The sequence below is a fragment of the Moschus berezovskii genome, chromosome 20 (genome assembly GCF_049115385.1).
Source record: "Moschus berezovskii isolate FMDL1 chromosome 20, NW_MosBer_1.0, whole genome shotgun sequence".
NCBI lineage: Eukaryota > Metazoa > Chordata > Mammalia > Artiodactyla > Moschidae > Moschus > Moschus berezovskii.
In genome coordinates this window covers 37,104,787-37,126,251 of record NC_142479.1, presented here as the reverse complement: position 1 = coordinate 37,126,251, position 21,465 = coordinate 37,104,787, and the positions used below count along the sequence as shown (strand labels likewise).

The following is a 21,465-nucleotide window of genomic DNA, read 5'->3' as shown; positions in this document are numbered from 1 at the left end:
CAGGTCCCATTTTCCCCAAGCTCTGTCCCGCTGTCTCCACTGTCCTTTGGCACTTGGGCGCTGTAACACCAACCCCGGCCTGGCCTGCGTGTTGGAATGGTCAGCAACACCCCCCACCCCCTACTTCCCCACCTCCGTTGACTCGCCCCTGTGATGCCACTTCACTGAGGCCTGACGGCTCGAGTTATTGATTAACCCAGGTGGAGAACTCCAGCGCGGGGTGAGTGTTGGGGGCAGGACGCAGTCTGTTGGGGCGCAGCTGGGCACAGCCTTTGGGAACTCACCAGGGGCGGGGAATCCTTACCGTGATGGAAGAGACAGGGTGGGGGTAGTGGACGCGGGAACCAGTCCTGAGCAGTCTAGATTTCTGGGGTCAGTGACTGGCCAGCGACCCACACCGTGTGGGGGCGGGGCGGAGGCCGGTGTGGACCAGTCACTGCCCTGATCCTTGGGCCTCCTGGAGTGGCTCGTTAGAATGTTCTCTGGTGTGCACAGTGGCCCTTGGGTGGGATTTTCCACCTTGCCCCGGCATGTGCTCCAGGGTTGGGTTTCCAGGGTCTGGGTAGTTTGCACCTGCCGTCCCTCTCAGTTCAGTCCATCACTCATTCAGATCTCTTGTGTGGGCTGGGCTGCACCTCAAGGGGCCAGGAAGGCGGGGATCAGATTAACCTTTGCCCCTAGAGGTCCCAGCCTGGGTAGGAGATGGCCCCACATGGAGCAGTCCCAACAGTGCTGGCAGCCAGAGCGGGTGTTCTCATCTTAGGATTGTCTCATCCTAGCGGGTGTCCCAGGCCGGCTTTGTGCTGGAGTCTTGGGATCTGCTGCTGCAGGGGGTGGTGTGTGAGACTGTACCCGCCACCTCAGAGAGGCTCGAAGGACTCAGTGGCCAGAGAGGAGCCTGGTGGGATATAAGAGTAGCAGGGTGAGTTGAGAAGGCCCCCTGGTGATGGGACCGGGAGTTGGGCTTTGTGTGGGGGGTGGGGTGAGAGGTTCTTAAATATGCTGGTGACAGAGCCCCTGAGTGTCCCAATGTCAAGGAACATGTGTGTGCGTGCGTGCTAAGTCACTTCAGTCTTGTCCAACTCTTTGCAACCCTAGGGACCGTAGCCTGCCAGGCTCCTCTGTCCGTGGGATTCTCCTGGCAAGAATACAGGAGTGGGTTGCCATGACCTCCTCCAGGGGATCTTCCTGATATGAAACCTGTGTCTCTTAAGTCTCCTGTATTGGCGAGCAAGCTCTTTACCACTAGCACCACTTGGGAAGCCCGTCTAGAAATATGGATACACTTAATTCTGTCTTTTGAACATGACCACTACTTGGCCAGGATATATCACCACTGTGAGATCACACACACCTAATAAACTGTGTCATCATCTGTTTCTGAGCTTTTATTTTAGCATACATTTGCTACTTGTCTACTAACAGAAGCAGCTGTCCAAGTTTCAGAAAAATACTCTAAGAGTCATGTATGCATATGTACATGAATTCACACACATATGTGAAAAGTTTCTCCAGTCTTCTATTTTAAGTGGGAATTGGCCTTCAGTCACATGGGGCTTCCCTGGTGGCTCAAATGGTAAAGAATCTACCTACAATATGGGGGAGACCTGGGTTCAATCCCTGGGTCAGGAAGATCCCCTGGAGAACGGAATTGTAACCCACTCCAATATTCTTGCCTGGAGAATCCTATAAACAAAGGAGCCAGGCAGGCTACAGCCCATGGGGTGGCCTCACTTTCATGTGGGGTGAGCTAGTCCTCTTGGCTGTTGGGTGGTGGTGAGGGGCACTGGCCAGGGAAGGAACAGGCTCCTCCTTGTATCCAGCAAGCTCCCTCATGGATGGATGGGGGTTGGAGGGCAGCTGCAGGCAGGGTAACTTAAATGCGATGGTCCAAGGAGAGGACAGCCCAGGGTGGGTGGAGTGAGCATTGGGACTGACTTGCAGTGCTGTCTTGGAGGGGCAATCATCAGGATGAGATGGTCTTTGGATGTGCACAGGGAGGCAGGGAATGCAGCCCTGCTGGAGGACTCTGGGGTCACAGATCTGTGGAGAGGCCAGTTCCCTTTGGGTTGTCCTGAGGGTGAGGGATATCCTGGTGAAACTGACCCAGAACAGGTGGATTCACAGATCTGGGCAAGCCCAAAGGTGAGGAAGACAACAGGGTAGAACTGGCGGGTGAAGCCCTAGAATGGGTGGGGTCTTCAGGGGAGCAGAGGGAGAAGGAGAGGCTGGAGCCCTCCTCGGAGATTGAGGAGCTGCCAGGGAGCACAGAGGTCCTGGAAAGCCCATTCTTAGACTTGGAGAGAAGGGGGGACCCTTCTGGAAGAAGGGGTTGGGGGTCATCAGGGATGCCGCAGCCTCCTGGAGCCTCTTGGGGGATTAGGATGGAGACACAGTTGGGGAGCAGGTTCTGGGCTTCAGAAAAGCCTGGAGTGGGTGGGGCAGCGGGCAGAGTTCAGCACCGTGGGTGGAGGATGGTCGAGGTCTCCCATTGGGTCAGAGGCTCTCTGGGTCGCAGGCAGCGTCCCCCTGCCCCGAGGCGCTGGCCTCTACTTCTCCTGTGGCCCACCTCTCAGGAGCACCCACCCAGACTCCGAGCCAGTTTCTGGCAGGGAGGGGCCCTGTGTGGAGTCATCCACACGTTGTCACTCTCCGGCTATGACCGGCAGCTTGTAATCAGGTGCTTGGTCATGAACAGGGAATCCGGGCTCTAGGGCGAGACTGGAAAGAGTCATAGCTGGGTGCCAGGGCTGTCTGGCCTCTCAAACTTGTGTGTGTGTGTGTGTGTGTGTGTGTGTGTGTTCCTGGATGGGGGAGTCTAGGTGTGAGGGTCTTATTCACACATGAGAGCCAGTGGTGGCAGTGGTCAGGCAGTGTGGAGGCTGGGCTGTCCACTGCCCCTCTGTGATAAGCAATGAGATTTAGAGACCCTTGGGTGAAACCGTTTCACTTCCTGCTCTTTCAAAGTGGGAACTGCCAGGGTTGGAGGAGGGTTGAATTCAGCATGTACATATGCTCTGAACTCAACGCAGAGTTGATTTAGTAATCCACTTCTGAGTGCACAAACCTTGACCCTGCTCGGTAGTGAGCAGCCAGGGAGGCTCAGGGAGGAGGGAGAGGGCAGGGCAGTAGGGTGGGAGTAATCAGGGAGGACTCCCTGTAGGAGGCCTGAGACCCTGCAGCAAACAGGGGCTGCTTAGGGCTCATTTGCTGTGAGGCCGTGGGGACATCTCTCAGCTGGACCTCAGGTCCGTTGTATCTCAGGAGGACTGGCCCAGCCCTGTTTGGGCCCTAAGCCGAGCCAGCTGAGTAGTTAGGACAGTGACATCCCCCCAGTGGGTTCATAAGAGTGTCCATGGAGCCACAGTTGTGATCTGGCCAGTGGAGGGAGCTGGCTGGGGGCAGCCTGAGGCCAGGCCAGGCCTGGCCCAGGAGGCTGCGCCAGAGTTGGTCCCTGGAAATGTCCTCAGCTGAGCCGGAGCCACTGGGTCCCCATGTCAGAGGCAGTGGAGCCCCTCCGGAGTGGCTGCCAGGAGCAGCGTCGAGATTGGACGTGAAAGAAACCAGACTTGCCTTATCTGCCTTCCTTTCCCAGACGCACTGTGTGATAAGAGAGTTAAATGCTTTGGGGAGAAGTTTGAATTGAGTCTTTAAAATTGGTGGTGTGAGTGAGAAGGAGGAGGAGGCTGGGACAGCCGTGTTAGGGGCTCAGGATGGGGGTTGTGCTGGGCATGCTGACTTGCGCCCCTGTCCACACATGCACAAGCCCACGTGGGGTTAGGCAGCCCCAAGGATGCCTGAACTATTATTCCTGCCCTCTCAACAGTGTGTAAAAACTTCCCCAGGAAGAGTGTCTCTGACTTACCTCCCCTCCCCCAACCCCTACCTCCCTGCCTTCAGCCTCTCTCCCTAACATTCCCTCCTTCTTCAGACAAAGCCCAGGTCTTGGGGGTGTGACAGTCGGCTCCCCAGGACCCGACTGGTCACCAGGGCTCTCTGGTGACTTGACTTCTACCCTGGCCCCAGCATGCAAAGGGCCCCCCCTCCCCAGTCCCTTCTCTGTGGCTGAAGCAGACTGCCCTCACCAAAGGAAGACCACTGCGGGGGTGTGCTGGGAGCCCGTGGGTGGGCTTGGGGACTCAGATCCCGCTGGGGCAGTTACCCCACCCTTCCTCTCATCAGTGAGACGGCTGGGGCCTGGCTGCACAAATCTGTCTCGAGTGATCCTTCCTGCTCCTAGAAAGCTCGAGTGCTTTGTGGACAGAGCCCAGGGTTGGGGTAGGAGACCCCAACCTTGACTCTGCTGCTGCCTTTAGTCATGGGGTGAGGTTAGGGGTGACCCCGACCCCCAAGCTCCTGTGACAATGAGTTGGAGGGTGGCCTCTGAGGAGCCCCTTGGTCTGAGGTGTGGGCTGAGCACTTTTCCTTGGATGAGCAGTGGTTCCCGTCTCAGGCATAGGGGCGTGAGGGGCAGGGGGAGCCTGGGAGTCTGGCCTCCCAGTGTAAATCAGTCCAGCCCATTTCCTCTTTCTTTGCTGGAGACCCCTTGATGGGAATTCAGAACCTGCCTCCTGTCTGATGGTGGTGTCTAGTCCCCTGGACCATGATGGGGAGCACGGGGCCTGCACCATGCAGGAGCAGGTGTCTGTGGGGCCCCACAGAGAGATCCACATTCCTGAGAAAATGGTTTCACCATCAGCTGGGCCCTCCAGGCCCCTGCCTAGACCTGCAGAACCTGTGGGACCAGGGTCAGGTGTGTGGGGGGGGGACAGGGAGCCCCCAGAGCTGAGCACCCTGGTGACAGGCGGGGCTGGAGTTCAGGATGGACTGGCTGCTTCTCCTCTGTCTGCTGAGTTGACTTCAGGTTAGGCTCTAGGGGTGTACCCCCAACCCTGAGGTGCCAGGAGATGCCCCCTTTTCTCCACTGATTATACGAGTGGTTGGGGACCCTCTCTCTCCATTCTTCTGAATTGGAAGTTGTGGGGGGCCACCTCGTCTCCAAACCCAGGCTCGAGTCCTATGCTCTTCCACTTCCCCAGGATCCCCACCCCACAGAGGGTCCAATTACCCTGCTAGAGTCTTTCTCTCAGTCTCTGAACATCGTCCCCCTCTTCCACCTGGGTGAGCCTTTCAAACACCTTCCCCACCCCCACCCCCCATGGTTGCAGTTCCTGTGTCTCCATCTCAACCCGAGGCTGTCTCCTGCCTTCACCTCCACCTCTGATTCAGCTCCTAAACTGTCACCCAGCACCTCTTTTTGGGCTAACCCCAGTGGACCTTTTTAGATTTTGCCTTGACCTTCTTTTCCTTGACCTGAGGCCACCTTGGGAGCTGCTGACGTGCCAGCCTTCTTGTTATACTTCCACCTGCCTTTCTCAGTGTTCTTTGGGTTTTCTTCCTCCTCCCTCTGGCTGCTGCTCCTTATTCTCTTCTGCAGTTGCCTCTTCTGCCCCAAACATGGTACCCATCCCAGGCCTCTTCAGCCCCGAGCCAGCTCTTCTTCTGCTGGGCTCTGGACGTGAGACACTTGTTTCTCTATTGTTTGTCCATCCTCCCTCTGAAACTTCAGACTCAAATATCCAGCTACTTCCTAACCTCAACTCCCTGATGCCTCAGGGGCTCCTTACACTCATGTCCCAAATTGAAATCCTTATTTTCCCACCAGTCCGCCCGTCTCTCTCCGTAGTCACATCCCCCAGGCCCAAAGCCCAGGCTTGGAAGACATGTGACTCCCCCCTGCCTCCATATCCACTTTCTCTCCCCAAACTGCTGAGTCCTTTTTGCCCTCCACTCTTTCACTGCCCCGTCTCTGCTTCCCAGATCCCCACCTGAGCCTAGGGAGGTGACTGGCCATTTCGTCACCCATTTCCATGCCACTGGCTCGTTGGTTTCTGAAGGACGTTTCTAAAACAGAGCTGACAGCCTTCAGTTCCTTCTTGTCCAAGGAGTCAAGTCCAAGCTGTCCAGGATGGCACCTGGAGCTGCTTAGTGCGTCCCCACCCACTGATCAGAACACTTTGTGCCTTGATGTCTGTGTGCTTTGGCAGGTATCAGTCGCTCTACTGGGAATGGCTTCCACTCCTGGTCCACCTGGCTTACTCTAGACGGGCTCAGCCACCCCTGCTTCCCTAACCCGCGGGGCTGGATGAAGTCTGTCCTAAGCACGCACCCTCATGCTGGATTGACGTCATCTCACAGTCCTGGCTCCCACACCACACTGATCCCCTCATGGCAGGGTGAATACCTCTTGCACTGGTTACAGTCATAGCTGAGCCCCTGGGTGCCAGGGATGGACCGTTGTCATCTGGGAGCCTGGTGGACAAGGGGGCCAGTCTGGAGGTGTCTAAGAAGAGTTATGGCCAACCTCTCAAGCCACTCATCTTGGGCTCTGAATAGAGCCCCCAATCGGGGTCTGCCTCTTTGTCCATCTCGTGCCAGGCAGACCCCATCAGGCTCACAGACGCTCTGAGCTCTCCAACCCAAGACGGGCAGGGCCAAGGCGGAAGAGAACATCTGTCCTGACCGACCACGAATCTTAGCTGTTTCTTACTGGTTGACCTTGGACAGTGCATGTCCTTTTTCTGAGCCCTTGGGTCCCATCTGTAAAATGGGTGTGCTAGCACCGACCTGGGACAACAGAAGCAAAGTGGTATAAATGATATGCACGGGAAAAAGGCCTGGTAGCTTGGCAGGCGCCAAAATGATGGAGGTTTGTATAGCCCACCCCCTATCTCCATCAGGGAAACTGACCCAGAGGGGGCACAGCCGTCTGACCTGGGTCACCTGGATCTTGGTCTTTTCTCTCTCTCTCCGCATGACACCCCCAACTGCTACAGCCCAGAGGGAATGGAGGGGTCCACGGAACCAATAAGGCCTCTGTACTCTGGACACCCAGGCAAATCTTGTGACCCCGCAGCCAATGAAAAGACCTCAGTATGAGGGCTTCAGGGCCGATTGTTGGCCCAGAAGGACCTTACTTAGGTCACTGGCTTTGGGCTCCCGACACAGCCCAGGCCAGGCTCTCCTGACCCCAGTCGTCTGGTACAGCCTGGGCAAAGGGTTTGGGTGCCTTGTGTATTCCTTCGGACTCCCAGCCTCTTTTTTTTCCTTTAAGATGTATTTATTTTGGGCTGGGCTGGGTCTTGATTGCTGCACACAGGCTTTCTCCAGTTGTGGCGAGCAGGGGCTCCTCTCTAGTTGCTATGTGTGGGCTTCTCATTGCAGTGGTTTCTCTTGTTGCAGAACGCAGGCTCTGGGGGCTTCAGCAGTTATGGCTTGTGGGCTCCAGAGCACGGGCTGAATAGTTGTGGTGTAATGGGCTTCCCTGGTGGCTCAGAGGTTAAAGCGTCTGCCTCCAATGCGGGAGACCCGGGTTCGATCCCTGGGTCGGGAAGATCCCCTGGAGAAGGAAACGGTAACCCACTCCAGTATTCTTGCCTGGAGAATCCCATGGACAGAGAAGCCTGGTTAGGCTACAGTCCACGGGGTCGCAAAGAGTCGGACACGACTGAGCGACGGAACGGAAGGGGTTTAGCTGCTCCAAGGCACATGGCATCTCCCCGAACCAGGGATTGAACCTGTGTCCTGTATTGGCAGGTGGATTCTTTACCACTGAGCCACCAGGGAAGCCCTGGAACTCCCAGTCATGACCTTTGCTCTAGCATTTTGGTGGTCTGGGATGAGCCCAGTGGAGGCTTTTGCCTCCAGGATCCTGGGGGCTCAGTTGGTGACGCTCAGTCCATATCAGCTTCTTATATGATAGCGGCCCATCACTGAACACCCTCCCCACCCCAGAACTGTCTCTTTCAAAATGTTTGTCCTGCCAGAATCAGGGAGGGTCTCTGGCAATGATTTTGGGGGAGGGACAGCTGGCCCCAGCTGACTGGGTCTTGGCGGGGTTTGTCTCTCTGTAGAGCGTGGATCACCATGACGAGGCCAGTGAGTTGGAGATGAGAAGGACCTCAAACTCATGCATCGTCGAGAATGGGCACCAGCCTGGGGCAGGTAGGGGCTGACAGCAGAGGAGGGCGAGCTGAGCTGTAGCAGAGGAGGGTAGCTTCGGGGTTAGGGCCTAGGCTGTGCCTCTCTGCCAGGCCAGCTCTTGCCTGGGACAGAGGACTTGCACCTAAACCCCAGTGGGTGGAGAGGCTGACAGGAGAGTAGCCTCATTCAGGGTGAGGTAGAGCTTTGTAAACACAGAAAAAAATGAGAGATCTTGGAAGGTGGTGAGCTTCCTCGTTTCTGGAGGAAAGCAAGCAGGGGCTGAGGAATCATCCAACTGCTGAACAGGGTAGAAAGAGAGGCAACTATTTTTTGAACTGTCTGTTCAGTAAACAGGCAGTTTATTGAAAGTTGACGCAGATGCCAGCTCTAGTTGAAGCAACAGGGAGAGGTCAGGGAGGCTGGAGTGACTGGGGAGGCCTCCCTGGAGGAGGTGAGAAGAGGGTTCACAGAGACTGGAGTCCTCCTGGGAGGGTCTGAAGCCCCCGTGCATGCCGCAGCTGACAGCTCCACCCCTGCTGCTCACGTGTTCCAGATCCAGGTGACGGACCCCCTGAGACCACTCAGACCATCCCAACACCAGAACCCCCCAAGCCTCGCCCTGTGAGCCTCTCCTTGCGGCTGCCTCACCAGCCAGTCACGGCCATCACGCGAGTCTCCGAGAGGTTCTCTGGGGAGACCTCAGCCACAGCTCTGTCACCCACATCTGCTGCCATCCTGGGGGGCCTCAGCTCAAGCCCCAGCGAGGCTCCCACCCCCTGGACTCCCAGTCCCAGTGGTAAGAGCAGGAGGGCATGCATGGCCTCAGAGTGGGAGGGTGGGCAGGGGCTTGGGTGGGGGGTGCGGGTTGGCAAGAGACTCAGAAAACCTGGGCCAAGCCGCAGGCTCCCCAGCCTGTCACCGTGACCCTTTCCCTAGCTCTTTGGCTCCTCCACTAGAGATCCTGTGAAGTAGCAGCAACCCTTTAGGATACCACCATGGCTTTTCCTACAGGTCAAGGCTGTGGCTGGAAGGTGGCCTCTCCCTCTGCACACTTTGGCATGGCCTCTGGGACCTGTCTGGGGCCTGGGGTCAGGCCTCAGTGGCAAGTCCTGGGGTTGGGCTGTGTAGGTTTTCAGAATGAAGACTCCTCGGGATCAAAGTGTTTATGGGCATGCAGCCCAAGAGGCCCTGGGCTCTGCACTCTCAAAAGCAGGAGGGAGCACTGAAAGGCCTCTTTTATGTCACTGCGCTATGTCCCCAGCATCCTTTGTCCTCAACTGCTGGCCGAGGCAGGGCCAGCTTAGCCCAGGGATCCAGCCCATGCCCTGGAATGACGCTGGGTAAAGGGCACAGGGCCAGGTCAGCGGAAGGGAGGCAGGCAGTGGTGCCCCCCACACCCCACACCCTGAGGCCAGGGTTTGTTATTTATCTCTCTTGCTTTGTCCCTCAGAGAAGAATTCTTCCCTCCCGCGGTCTCTGTCCAGCTTCGGGGCAATGACGGCCAGCAGGAACAACGACAGGTGAGTCTGAGTCAGGGCCCCAGTCCTGGGTGGAGAGGGGTCGTCCCTCCCCAGGAAGTGGCTGGGCTTTGCTTTGAACCCAGGCTGCCTGGACCCCTGCAGGGAGCTCCCTGTGCTGACCTCCAGGGAAATGAGGCAGTGAGGCTAGGAGTTAGAGTTTTATGGCCGCAGACTGGTTTCACTGAGGATCCTTGAAAGCAAGTCTGTGCACAGACTGGAGGGGGTGTCTCAGTCCACCCAGGAAGATGGAGCGTGGGACCCTCTCCTGCTTTCCTCTTCGTCCATCCTGGCTGGGCCCCTCCCCTCCAGCCGGGTGCTTCCTGTCCCTGGCCAAGGAGGTCCCTGGAGGGACGGACCCCCAGGCTGGGGCAGGTCTGCGGCCTCCTGGCCTACAGTGGTCCCCAGGCTCCCCCAGGCCCACTGGATTGTGATCAGAGCTGGGGGCGGGGCTGGCTCGACCTCCCCTGCCCCCCACCTCCTTTTAATAATAAAAGGAGAATTGTGACTTTCTGGCAAACTGTTCTGGGGGAAACAAAGGGGAGCTTTTTTAGTGGTGGCATGGAGGGGGCCTGGCCCTGGGGGGTGGTTCTGGGTTCACCTCCCACAAGGAGGATGCCCCCCCAACCCCAGGCACTGACACCTGCCAAGGGGTGATTACTCCCAGAGAGGGGGGCCCACGGCCTGGCTGGCCTGCCTTGGAGAACAGCTCAGCTCAGAAAACCTGCAGAACCGGTTGGGGACTACAGCCAGTGATGTTTCCTCTCTCCCTGGAGCCCAGTTGCTGCCTCATTTCACACTCAGTGGGGCAGGGGACCCGGGGTGGGGGACGGGGGGAGGGGGGGCCTCCTGTGAGCTAGCGATGGGCGGGTCTGTGCTCCTGACTCAGTGGTTCTCTCCTTCCCTGACTCAGCCCTCCGCTGGTGACGCCACCCCAGTCACCGCCATCCCCGCAGCTGCCAGCCACAACTCAGGCCCATCGGCCGGGGGAGCGTCGCCGGGAGCTGGTGAGGTCACAGACGCTGCCCCGCACCTCGGGGGCCCAGGCCCGGAAGGCGTTGTTCGAGAAATGGGAGCAGGATACAGCCAGCAAGTACGGATGCTCTCCAGATCAGTCAGGGCCCCCAGAGGAGGCCAGGACTCAGACCAGGGTCAGGCAGGCACAGCGCAGCAAAGCTGGCTGTTTTTGTTCCCCAATATGTGATCTCTTGGGCAAGACACAAGGTCAGGGCTGACTGCGGGGTGAGTGGGCTGAGGGGTCGGTGGCCCCAATGGTGGGAGGAGAGGAGGAACCAGGCAAGGCCTGGTGAGAGCCCAGCCCCTCTCCCTGCATTCCAGAGGGGCCCCTGGCCACCCCCACACCCACATTCCTCATCCAGCTGGAGAAGTTGGTTTCAGGGCGTGACAGGGAAGACCAGAGGGCAGTCCCTGGGGTTCTCAGTAGGAGCTGGGAGGTGACACAGTGAGACCCAAGGGCCCACCAGCCCCTTCTCACACCCCAGCCCCTTAGAGATCGAGTCCAACTTTGCACATTTATCCAGCCTTCCTTCCTCTGGGGATATTAATGCCTACTGCTTGTAGGGTAGGCCCAGGTCTGTGTGATGATAACCCCACCCCGAGTCCCCAGCTCTCAAGGCTCTGTCTCTAGTGAGGGGGACAGACCCAGGAAGTGTCCCACTGACCCTAGCAACCTGATCTTGGCCATCAAGGAGTGTCCATAGGACCCAGAGGAGAAAACTCTCCCTCTGGGCTAGGAAAGAGCCGTCGGGGAGGGCAGCCCCAGAGGGAGCCTCAGAGGAGGGTGGGATGAAGGGAAGTGGAGAGGATGCTCCAGGCAGAGGGGAGGAGCACAGGCTGGGTGGGCTCAGGCCCTCTGCCCCCAGATCACCAGTGTGGCGAGTAAAAGGCTGCCCAGACGCTAGAAGCGGGGCTGGTCCGTCAGACCCCATCGAGGCAGGCTGTGTTCTGGGATGTGCGGCTCCTGCCTGGACGTGGGTGTGCGGTCGGGAGGTTGCATGCTACCTGAGTGAGCAGGTAGGGCATGGTCTCCGAGGAGATGGCAGCTGAGTGGCAGCCCCCCACCCTACCCCAAAGCCCCCACCCAGCTGGCCCGCCCTCTGTCCGCAGGGGGAAGGGCGAGACCCGGGCGAAGCTGAAGCGCTCGCAGAGCTTCGGCGTGGCCAGCGCCAGCAGCATCAAGCAGATCCTGCTCGAGTGGTGCCGCAGCAAAACGCTCGGCTACCAGGTGAGCCCGGCTGGGCCGGGCATCGCCCCCGGCTGTCGTTCCAGGAACCCCAGGCTGGGACGGAGGGGTAGGAGCTGGAGAAACCATGCCCTCCCGATGGGTCCCCAGCTGGGAGTCCAGCAAGCACGGGCACTTGTTACTGAGCTGGGTGGATGGCGGCCTGGGGAGTGGCTGGGAGGACCATGGGGTCGAGTCGGGTGGGGGTGCTGAGGCCGGCACTGTACCCCCTCTCCACCTCATCCCCCTGCCTTGGCCTCGCAGCACGTGGACCTGCAGAACTTCTCCTCCAGCTGGAGCGACGGGATGGCCTTCTGCGCCCTAGTGCACTCCTTCTTCCCTGACGCCTTTGACTACAACGCGCTGAGCCCCACACAGCGGCGGCAGAACTTCGAGCTGGCCTTCACCATGGCCGAGTGAGTCTGCGGGGTCCGGAGGCATGGTTGCTTTGGCCAGCCCCAGCTGCCGAACAGCAGGAAATGAGTAATATCTGCCTGGGGGACATTTCAGACTTCTCCAGTGGGACCATTTTGCTCCCCTAAATGTGATCAAAAGCATTGATTATAAAATTGCCTACCTTCTTAACATGCGCTCATAGAGGAAGGGCTTCCCTGGTGGCTGAGATGGTAAAGAATCTGCCTGCACTGCAGGAGACCTGGGCTTGATCCCTGGGTCGGGAGAATCCCCTGGAGGAGGGAATGGCAACCCACTTCAGTATTCTTGCCTGGAGAATTCCATGGACAGAGGAGCGTGGTGGGCTACAGTCCATGGGGTTGCAAAAGAGTTGGACACGATTGAGTGACTTTCGCATAGGGAGAGGAGGGGGTGAGGGGTGATTCTCGGGTCAGGAGGCGCTGGGGAGCTTGGGTTTTGGTTATAGGCTGAGGGCTACCCCAGGGCATCAGGAGAGTGGCAGAGTGGGGTGTATCAGTCAGGGCTCTGGCGGGGGGTGCGGGGCGGGGGTGTGTTCAAATTGAGTAGGCAGGAGAGTTTAACAAAGGGATTCCTTGTAAATGAGTGGACTGGAGTAGGGAAGGAGCCAGGTGTCCTGCGACATCCTCAGGCTTGGGAGAGCAGCTCTAACGCAGAGGGCTGGCTGATAGAGCCATGCTTTGGGGCAGTGGGTGGGTGCGACCAACTCACAATGACCGGGCAGGAAGGATTAGGGAATAAATACCCTGCCTTCCCCCTCCTCCTGCCCTCACCCCAGGGCCTCCTGTGTGTTGAACACAGAGGCAGAGGGCAGGGGAGCTGTTGCCGCAGTCCATCGAGTCCCCCGCCTCCATCCAGGGCAGGCACGGGGGTAGAGATGAGGGTATTTAGGGCTGCCTGATGCTGGGAATTAAGGGGAGGAGGGTTGGAGGGCAGGAAGGCCTCCCCGGAGCCCAAGTTTCCTGGAGGGAACATTCATCATTCTCTCCTACCCGCCCACCTTTGTGCCTGGTGGGGTGAGCCTCTGCCATCCGGGTGTGCCTGGCCCCTTCCGTGTCTTGTCTGCAGCCCGGGTGCCCATGTCCAGAAGGTGCCCTCCCTACTGCCTTGCCTGCTCCCCTCAGTCTGTTCCAGCCCCCACGCCCTGGCCCTGAGCCTGGCTGGAGAAGGAGTTGGAGCTCACAGTTTACATCCCAGAGCCCAGTACCGAGGGTCTCGCCCTGGGGTACAGATCGGAGAACCTGAGTCTGATCGCTCGGCCGCTGGTGTTGCCCTGTTGTGTTGTCCCAGATGACGTGTGTGGCCCCTCGCCCCCCTTGGGGTCACAAGAATCCCTTGTATACTCTGAAAGTCATTCCTTTCTTGGCTGCTTGGGATTAGCTGTCATCCTAATTGCAGAAACAGCTCTGGACGGAGTGTGTTACACAACCGAGTCCAGACGATGCTGAAGGAAAGCCAAGTGTAACAGCTCCATGTTGGGAAGGGGGCGTCTCCCCAGGAGGAGATCCAGCTGTTTGCAAGCCTAGAAAGGGTGGCTGTCAAAACAGCACATGGTCAGAGGGTACAGGGCCTGGAGCTCTGATGTGGGCACCCCAAGACCCACCCACACTGGGTGAGGCTACCCTTGGCTGACCCATCGAGTCCAGGGGGGCAGGCCATGCCAGCTCATGCCCTGGCTGCCTTGGTCACCCTCTGCCCTGGACCAGGCTGGGCTGTGGCAGGAAGAGTTGGGGGGGGGGCCTGGGATGTGTCCCTGCACCCCAGCTCTCAGGGAACACAGCTTCCCTTGGCAGCCAGAGCCAGAGAGATTCGTGGCTCAGTGCGAGGTTTGAGCTCACAGCGCCTGCAGACTCCAACCAGATGTTTCTTCTATTCCCAAACCAGGGGCGGGAGTGGGGGGAGCCTGCTCCAGGTTTTGCCTCTCTCCTACCGAGAGCAAACAACGAGGTAAAAATTGGCCTTGCCTCCCTGTGGCCTGAGCCTGCTCCTGGCTGGCTGGGGAGGGGAGGATGGTCTGTGGGCCCCTGAGATGAGTTCTTGCTTTTCTGCTGACTCAAGAGGTATGGGAGGGGCGCCTACAGCAGGCCTGAGTGGGAGGAAGGTGCCTTCCCCCATGAATCATCTGGGATATCACCTCCCAGGTACCTGGGGGAGCAAGCTGGGGAGTGGGCCTGCCCACCCGAGGCCTCCTGGGAGGACGGCAGCTTGGCTCACCTAGTTTCCTAGACAATTAGCTGGTTAGAAAAGCTGGAAAGGGGGACTTCCCTGGTGGTCCAGAGGTTAAGAATCCACCTGCCAGTGTAGGGAACAGGGGTTCAATCCCTGGTCTGGGAAGATTCCACATTCTGTCGAGCAACTAAGCCGGTGGGCCACAACTACTGAGCCTGCACTCTGGAGCCCAGAGCCACAACTACTGAAGCTCACGGGCTGAAGCTCACGGGCTGCAACGACTGAAGCTCATGTGCCTAGAGCCTGTGCTCCGCAGCAAGAGAAGCCACCACAGTGGAAAGCCCGTGCACCACAGCTAGAGAGTAGCCCCCACTCGCCGCAGCTAGAGAAAGCCTGCACAGCAGTGAAGACCCAGCACAGCCATAAATTTAAAAAAAAAATTTAAGCTGGGAAAAATAAACTAAAAAAATAATGATGATACAAAAGAAAAAAGCTGAAAAGAAAACACAGGGAGACCTCCAAGAGAATACTGACTATCAGCATCTTAACAGACACTGGGGTTAGACAGCAGAAGCCAAGCAGACACACAGGGCTATGAGAAGCCATCGAAGACCACGGGGCAGCAGGATGGACCTGAGACAGGCAGTCTGCGGCAGGCACTGTGGGGTGACTGGCGGAGGGAAAGCGGCAGGGTCAGGGCTCCCTGACATCAGGAAGGAGATGTTTCCAGACCCTTCAGTGAGCAAGGGGTCTTAAAAGCACACACCTCTAGAACCTGGGGAGTGAGAGGGGTTTGTGTGCCCCTCTCCCAATAATCTGCCTCCCCGGAGATTCCCAGGGCCTCATCTGTGTGAGTGATGCGGTGCTGACAGCTCAGTGAGCTCCCCTTATTGGACGGGTGTTCAGGGCTTGGAAAGCGGGAGGACCGGCCCGCATTATGGGTGTGTGACCCTCCGCGCTCTTCTCCCCATATCTCCAGGCGTTGTGCAGGCCCGGCCCGGGCCCTGTGCCGGAGGCTCCCCCTTGCCCTGCGGAGAATGTGTCCTACTCTCAGGTTACGGCCCAGCTGAGGAGCTTCCAGGCTATTTGTAGTGCCCATGTGTCTGAAAAACCAGATAGGGGCTGTAGTCAAGCCCTGGCATCCCAGGCTGCATTTAGAAAAGGCTTAAACAAATAAAAATAGCCCCTCACACACCTCCATTTCCCTGACAGCCCTGTAGGTACTGAAGATCAGAATAGAAAGTAATAGGAGAAAACCCTCTGACCCTTTCTTAACCCCAAACAAGGTGGGGTTGAGTAAAGCCGTCTAAAATTGGTAGTAGGCAGAGGGTAACTCTGGTTCTTGCTGTGCAGTGACATTTGAAATGATCTGTACTTTCTCCTTGGGACTATTATTCCATGCTGCTCCAACTGTTTAAAACAAGCTTGTATTATTTTCACAAAAACAGTTTTGTTTCCAATTAAAAGCTAGGAAAGGTTGGGGGCGGGAGGAGAAGGGGATGACAGAGAATGAGATGGCTGGATGGCATCACCGACTCTGTGGACATGAGTTTGAGTGAACTCCGGGAGTTGGTGATGGACAGGAAGGCCTGGCGTGCTGTGATTCATGGGGTTGTGGAGAGTCGGACACGACTGAGCGACTGAACTGAACTGAACTGAAAAGGCAACCAGGGCCCCTAATATTTTGAGGCTGTAATGTTTTTATAAAAGTCAGTACATCATCATTTTCCTTTACTCACATCCCGTCCCAAGGAGCTTTGTCCACAGCTAGAATAGGAATCTTGTCGTTACTGTCATGGCTGGTGGGGTGGGGACAAGATGAATGTGGCTCAGTCCCCTGGTTCTTTGCTGTGGAAGCCAGCATCTTGCCCATGGCTTTCTGTCTCGGGGGGTAGAGGGTGATGTCAGGTTCAGACCTTAGTTCAGGCCATTCTGAGGGCCACCCTGGGCAGGGGCAGGGATGTCCTCACCGGGAGGCCCAGCGCAGCCTCTAGAATGAAACACAGGTTGGACAAAACTCAGAACATACCAACGATTCTGCATGCCCTTCCATGAAGAGGGCTAGAGAGAAACCAGCACCACCAGCTCAGGGCAGAGGTCCCAGGCACCCACTGTGGGCACAGTGAGGGAAGCAGACATGTTTAGTTGTAGGGAAAAATGTGGATATTAAGATTCTCTCCTGGGACTTTCCTGGTGATCCAGTGACTAAGAGTCCATCTTCCAATGTGGGACATGGTTTTGATCCCTATTTGAGGAACTGGAATCCCAGGTGCCACAGGGCAAGTAAGCATAGCACTCAACTGGAGAAAGCCCACGAGCTGCAATGAAGACCCAGAGCAACCAAAAAAAAGAGAAAAGATTTTCTCCCAACATGCGAAGGGCTCTCCTGTGGGGTGAAAAGTTAGACTGAGAATAGCCTTGTGGGGACAATAGGTAGAAAGAACCTAGAGGCAAAATAGCATAAGAAATGCGAGGAGGAATTTCCTCACGGTCAGAGCCTGCCATGGTCAGAGCAGGGCGATCAGAACCATCCTTGAAGGAAGTTAGGGCCCCTTCCCTGGACCTGGAGGTGAGCACAGCCCGGGCAGGGCCTCCCCCAGGGGGTTGGTGTTTGGAGGATGGGATTTCAGTTCTCTTCCAAGGTTGAGGTTTAGGGTTTGAATGGTGCCCACATTTCCTGGAGGGACTGACTATTAAAGTCACTGCTGTCAGAGGTGATACCTGGGCACACTTGGCATCCTCTGACTGCAGCCCTGGGAGGGAGGGGGGGAAACAGAATCTCTCCTTGTGCTGTAGGTGAGGAAAAGGCATCAGATGCTACCTAATAGCTCAGGGAGGTGGACTCAGGTTGAAGGCCTCCCCAGGAACTCAGATTTTCAACAAAGCACCTTTGCATGCATGCTCTTGTCAGAGCGCCAACCCGCTTGGCACTGAGCCCCACCCTGGCCCGTCCTGGAGAGCAAGGGTGCCCGCTCATCGGTCCAGAAACACTCGCCACCCCATGAACCCATCAGATTTCTTTACTAGCTGCTCACTCCAAACGCAGGGGGAGGCAGCAGTGGGATCCAGAGCAGGTGTCTGTGTTTAGCCCTGATGTTTGGTTTCTGATCTGAGGCCTGGTGTCAGGCCAGCACCAGAGAATGGCCCGTGCTGATGTTACACAGCTTGTCTTTGGAGCAAGCAAGCCAGGGAGCCGGTAGAGACTGGTAGAAAGTGCTCGGGGTACTGGGTGTGAGCAAGTCCGCCTGAAAGGGGAGCGGCAGTGGGAAGCTGATTTCTACCCCGCCCCCAGGAATTGGCACAGAAGGGTGGAGCAATGGGCAGAGCCAAGAGCTGAACCCAGCTCTTTAGAGTTCCAGTTCGGGCCACTTTCCCCTGATGACCCACTCTGATGTTTAGAGAGAACCATGATGATACAAACAGCAGCAGTGATCACCACTCACAGTTACCGAGCTCTCCATGCCAGAGGCCACTCCAGCTGGTTTGCGTGATTCGCTCATTAATCCCTCCTACCGCCCTGTGAAGTGGCTGTTATTCCAGATGGAGAAACTGAGGCCCCAAGAAGTTGTGTCCTACTCAAATCATGTAGCTAGGAAGGGTGCAGCTGGAGTATGAATGCTGACACTCAGTTCAGTTCAGTTCAGTCACTCCATCGTGTCCAATTCTTTGGGACCCCCATGGACTGCAGCACACCAGGCTTCCCTGTCCTTCAACTCCCGGAGCTTGCACAAACTCTTGCCCATCAAGTCGGTGATTCCATCCAACCATCTCATCCTCTGTCGTCCCCTTCTTCTCCTGCTCTCAATCTTTCCCAGCATCAGGGTCTTTTCTAATGAGTCAGTTCTTCGAATCAGGTGGCCAAAGTATTGGAGTTTCGGCTTCAGCACCAGTCCTTCCAATGAATATTCAGGACTGATTTCCTTTAGGATTGACTGGTTGGATCTCCTTGCAGTCCAAGAGACTCTCAAGAGTCTTCTCCAACACCACAGTTCAAAAGCATTAATTCTTCAGCGCTCAGCTTCCTTTATGGTCCAACTCTCACATCCATACATAACTACTGGAAAAACCATAGCTTTGACTAGACAGACCTTTGCTGGCAAAGCAATGTCTCTGCTTTTTAACATGCTATCTCGGTTGGTCATAGCTTTTCTTCCAAGGAACAAGCGTCTTTTAGTTTCATGGCTGCGTTCACCATCTGCAGTGATTTTGGAGCCCCCAAAAATAAAGTCTGTCACTGTTTCCCCATCTATTTGTCATGAAGTGATCGGACCAGATGCCATGATCTTAGTTTTCTGAATGTTGAGTTTTAAGTCAACTTTTTCACTCTCCTCTTTCACTTTCATTAAGAGGCTCTTTAATTCTTCGCTTTCTGCCATACGGGTGGTGTCATCAGCATATCTGAGATTATTAATAGTTGTCCCAGCAATCTTGATTCCAGCTTGTACCTCATCTAGCCCCTCGTATATGGGGGCAAAAAGACCAGGGACCCTGGAACAAGAGGGCACACAGTTGCTGAAGGAAGGACACTGATGACTGGACCAAGTGCAGTTGCTTTTGGGCCTTCTGGGTCTGGCCACGTCTGGTGCAGGTGGGGGAGGGGCTGTGCTGGGCATCACAGAGGATCCCTGCCATGACTCCTAGGTGGATGCTCATCCCCACGAGACCCTGAAGCCCGTTCCTTCAGTCCCCACTCTCAACTGGGAACAATGGAGGGAACAACTTTTCTTCCAGCCCAGTGAAAGGCCCCAGTTTCCACATTCTTCTACCCCAGTGGGCCAGAAGTTAAACCAGTATTTCCCAGAGCATGAGGCCTAGGCAGAGTTGAGGGAGGCTCTCAAGATGATTTTTGGCAATTTTTAAACCTTTGAGTTGTTTTGACCCTTGTGTTGTATGCGTGCTTAGTTGTGTCTGACTCTTTGTGACCCCATGGACTGTAGCCCACCAGGCTCCTCTGTCCATGGGATTTTCCAGGCAACAATACTGGAGTGGGTTGCCATTTCCTCCTCCAGGAGATCTTCCAGACTCAGGTATCAAACCCACGTCTCCGGCATTGGCAGGTGAATTCTTTACCAGTGAGCCACCTGGGAAGCCCCTTAGTGGCTCATGACCAGCACTAAAAATACTGAAAAAAGTGGGGAGTGAAATAAAGATGAAATCTAGAGAATATATAAATAGTAGAAAGGGTCAATATTTTTGTGAAACTTTATTTCCCCATACAGGTATGTGTATGCTGAATCATGAAAGATCTCTAACTATGGGTTATGGTTAAAAAAAAAAGGTTAAAGACTGTTCTAGGAGGCATATGGGTGGATTTATTTTTTATTTGATTCATTTTACATTTATTTTCATAGACTGTGCTGATTCTCCATACACTACTGATACACACTGAATTTTTTTAGTGAAATTTAATTTCAGACTTAGATGTTTATCAATAAAACTAACCATTTTGATTCATATAAATTTGACTGAATTAATAAAAATTGAAAATTTTTTAGCAGAACTTAATATTTAGTGAAACCTGAAAGGGAAATTGAATTTCACTGAAAATTTAAAGTAAGTCTAGTTGGGTTTCTCTGGTAGGTCTGATGGTAAAGAATCTGCCTTCAGTGCAGGAGACCCCAGTTCAATCCCTGGGTTGGGAAGATTCCCTGGAGAAGGAAATGGCAACCCACTCTGGTGGGCTACAGTCCATAGGGTCGAAAAGAGTCGGACACAACTGAGCGACTTTCACTCACTCACTAGTTAACTAAAGGGGGCTCTCTGGTAGCTCAGTGGTAAAGAATCCACCTGCCAATGCAGGAGACACAGGTTCAATCCCTGGTTCAGGAAGATTCCCTGGAGAAGGAAATGGCAACCCAATCCAGTATACCATGAGAATACCTGGAGAATACCATGGACTCAGGAGCCTGGCGGGCTACAGTCCATGGGGTCGCAGAGTTGGACATGACTGAGAGACTGAAAAAGAACATTCAAGTCAAAACACAAGTTGGAAGGGTGCTTCCTCCATGTGGGAGTCCGGGAAACACTGCGTTAGAGAGAGTAACGCCACAGACTCTTGTGAGGTGATGTGAGTTCCCTCCTGGGCGCACTCAGGAGCCTCCAGCTCTGCGCTGAGCTCTGTTCCCCAGCCGTGATGCTGGCTGGTGTCTGGGGCTGACATTCTGATGGGGCTTCTGTGTTTCAGGAACCTGGCCAACTGCGAGCGCCTCATTGAGGTGGAGGACATGATGGTGATGGGCCGCAAGCCGGACCCCATGTGCGTCTTCACCTATGTCCAGTCTCTGTACAACCACCTGCGTCGCTTTGAGTGAAGCCCCTTGGGGCTGGAGAGCCAGCCCCCAGAGGAGACGGTGAGGCCGCCGGTGTCCCCGAGTCAGGAGGCCCCCTTGAGCAGAGCTGCATTCTGGGGTGAGAGTGCTGTTTGTGCCGAGTGACTGCACTCTCCACCTGCCCGATTACTGATGGAAAGTACCACTGAACTGCGCTCCGACTCATTACAGCCAAGGGCTCCAAGGAAAAGGAAGTATTAATGGAGAGAGAGAAATTGGTGCTAAGTAATTCTCTTCCTTAAAAAAAATGCTTGTCTGTAGATTCCGGAAGCCTGAATCACAGTGTTCCTTCTGCTGAACTGGATCCATTGGCTTTACAGCGTTGCATTGATTGCAAAGTGTTGTTTGTTGTTTTTTTTTTATCAGAATAGCCAGAGTTTTCTACTTCCCCCCACTATTGTAGGTCCCTTTCCTCCCTCGCTCTGGGCCCCTGCCAGGAAACAGAGAGACGTATAATCAGCGGCTTGACAAGGAAGACTAAAGTCTTGGGAAGAAACAGTTAATCACTCCCAGGTCCTGGGCAGCAGATGACCCGCACGTCACCTCGGCTCTCTGGGGAGAGGGGAAGGCTCTCGCCTGGTCCTGTCCTTCCCAGGAGGGCCCCACAAGTGTTTGGCTAAGAATAGGCTCTTGGGAAGTTAACACTTTTAGGGAAGGACAGGCCCTTGGTGCTGTGAGGTGGTTTTTATTCACAGCTTTTTTTTTTTTTTAGGGGATTTGCTGCAGATATTTATAAAAAGTAACTCCATCTGTACCATTAACTGTTTGTACATAAAATGATGTGTCTCACCTC

At 55.6% G+C, this 21,465-nt stretch overlaps 1 protein-coding gene across 2 annotated transcripts in view; it reads left to right on the top strand.

The window, feature by feature from the left end:
* Positions 1-21,465, top strand: part of SMTNL2 (smoothelin like 2) — a 22,163-nt gene extending 698 nt beyond the window's left edge. The window contains exons 1-8 of one of the 2 annotated variants that reach the window (XM_088828807.1): positions 336-922; positions 7,914-8,004; positions 8,537-8,779; positions 9,434-9,503; positions 10,414-10,593; positions 11,628-11,745; positions 12,007-12,158; positions 20,528-21,465. In XM_088828807.1, coding sequence (XP_088684933.1) covers positions 7,950-8,004; positions 8,537-8,779; positions 9,434-9,503; positions 10,414-10,593; positions 11,628-11,745; positions 12,007-12,158; positions 20,528-20,654 — 945 coding nt within the window. In that variant the 5' untranslated portion in view covers positions 336-922; positions 7,914-7,949 and the 3' untranslated portion in view covers positions 20,655-21,465. Of the gene's footprint in view, positions 1-335; positions 923-7,913; positions 8,005-8,536; positions 8,780-9,433; positions 9,504-10,413; positions 10,594-11,627; positions 11,746-12,006; positions 12,159-20,527 lie in introns of those variants that run through there. The other variant, XM_055404146.2, reaches the window with a different exon arrangement.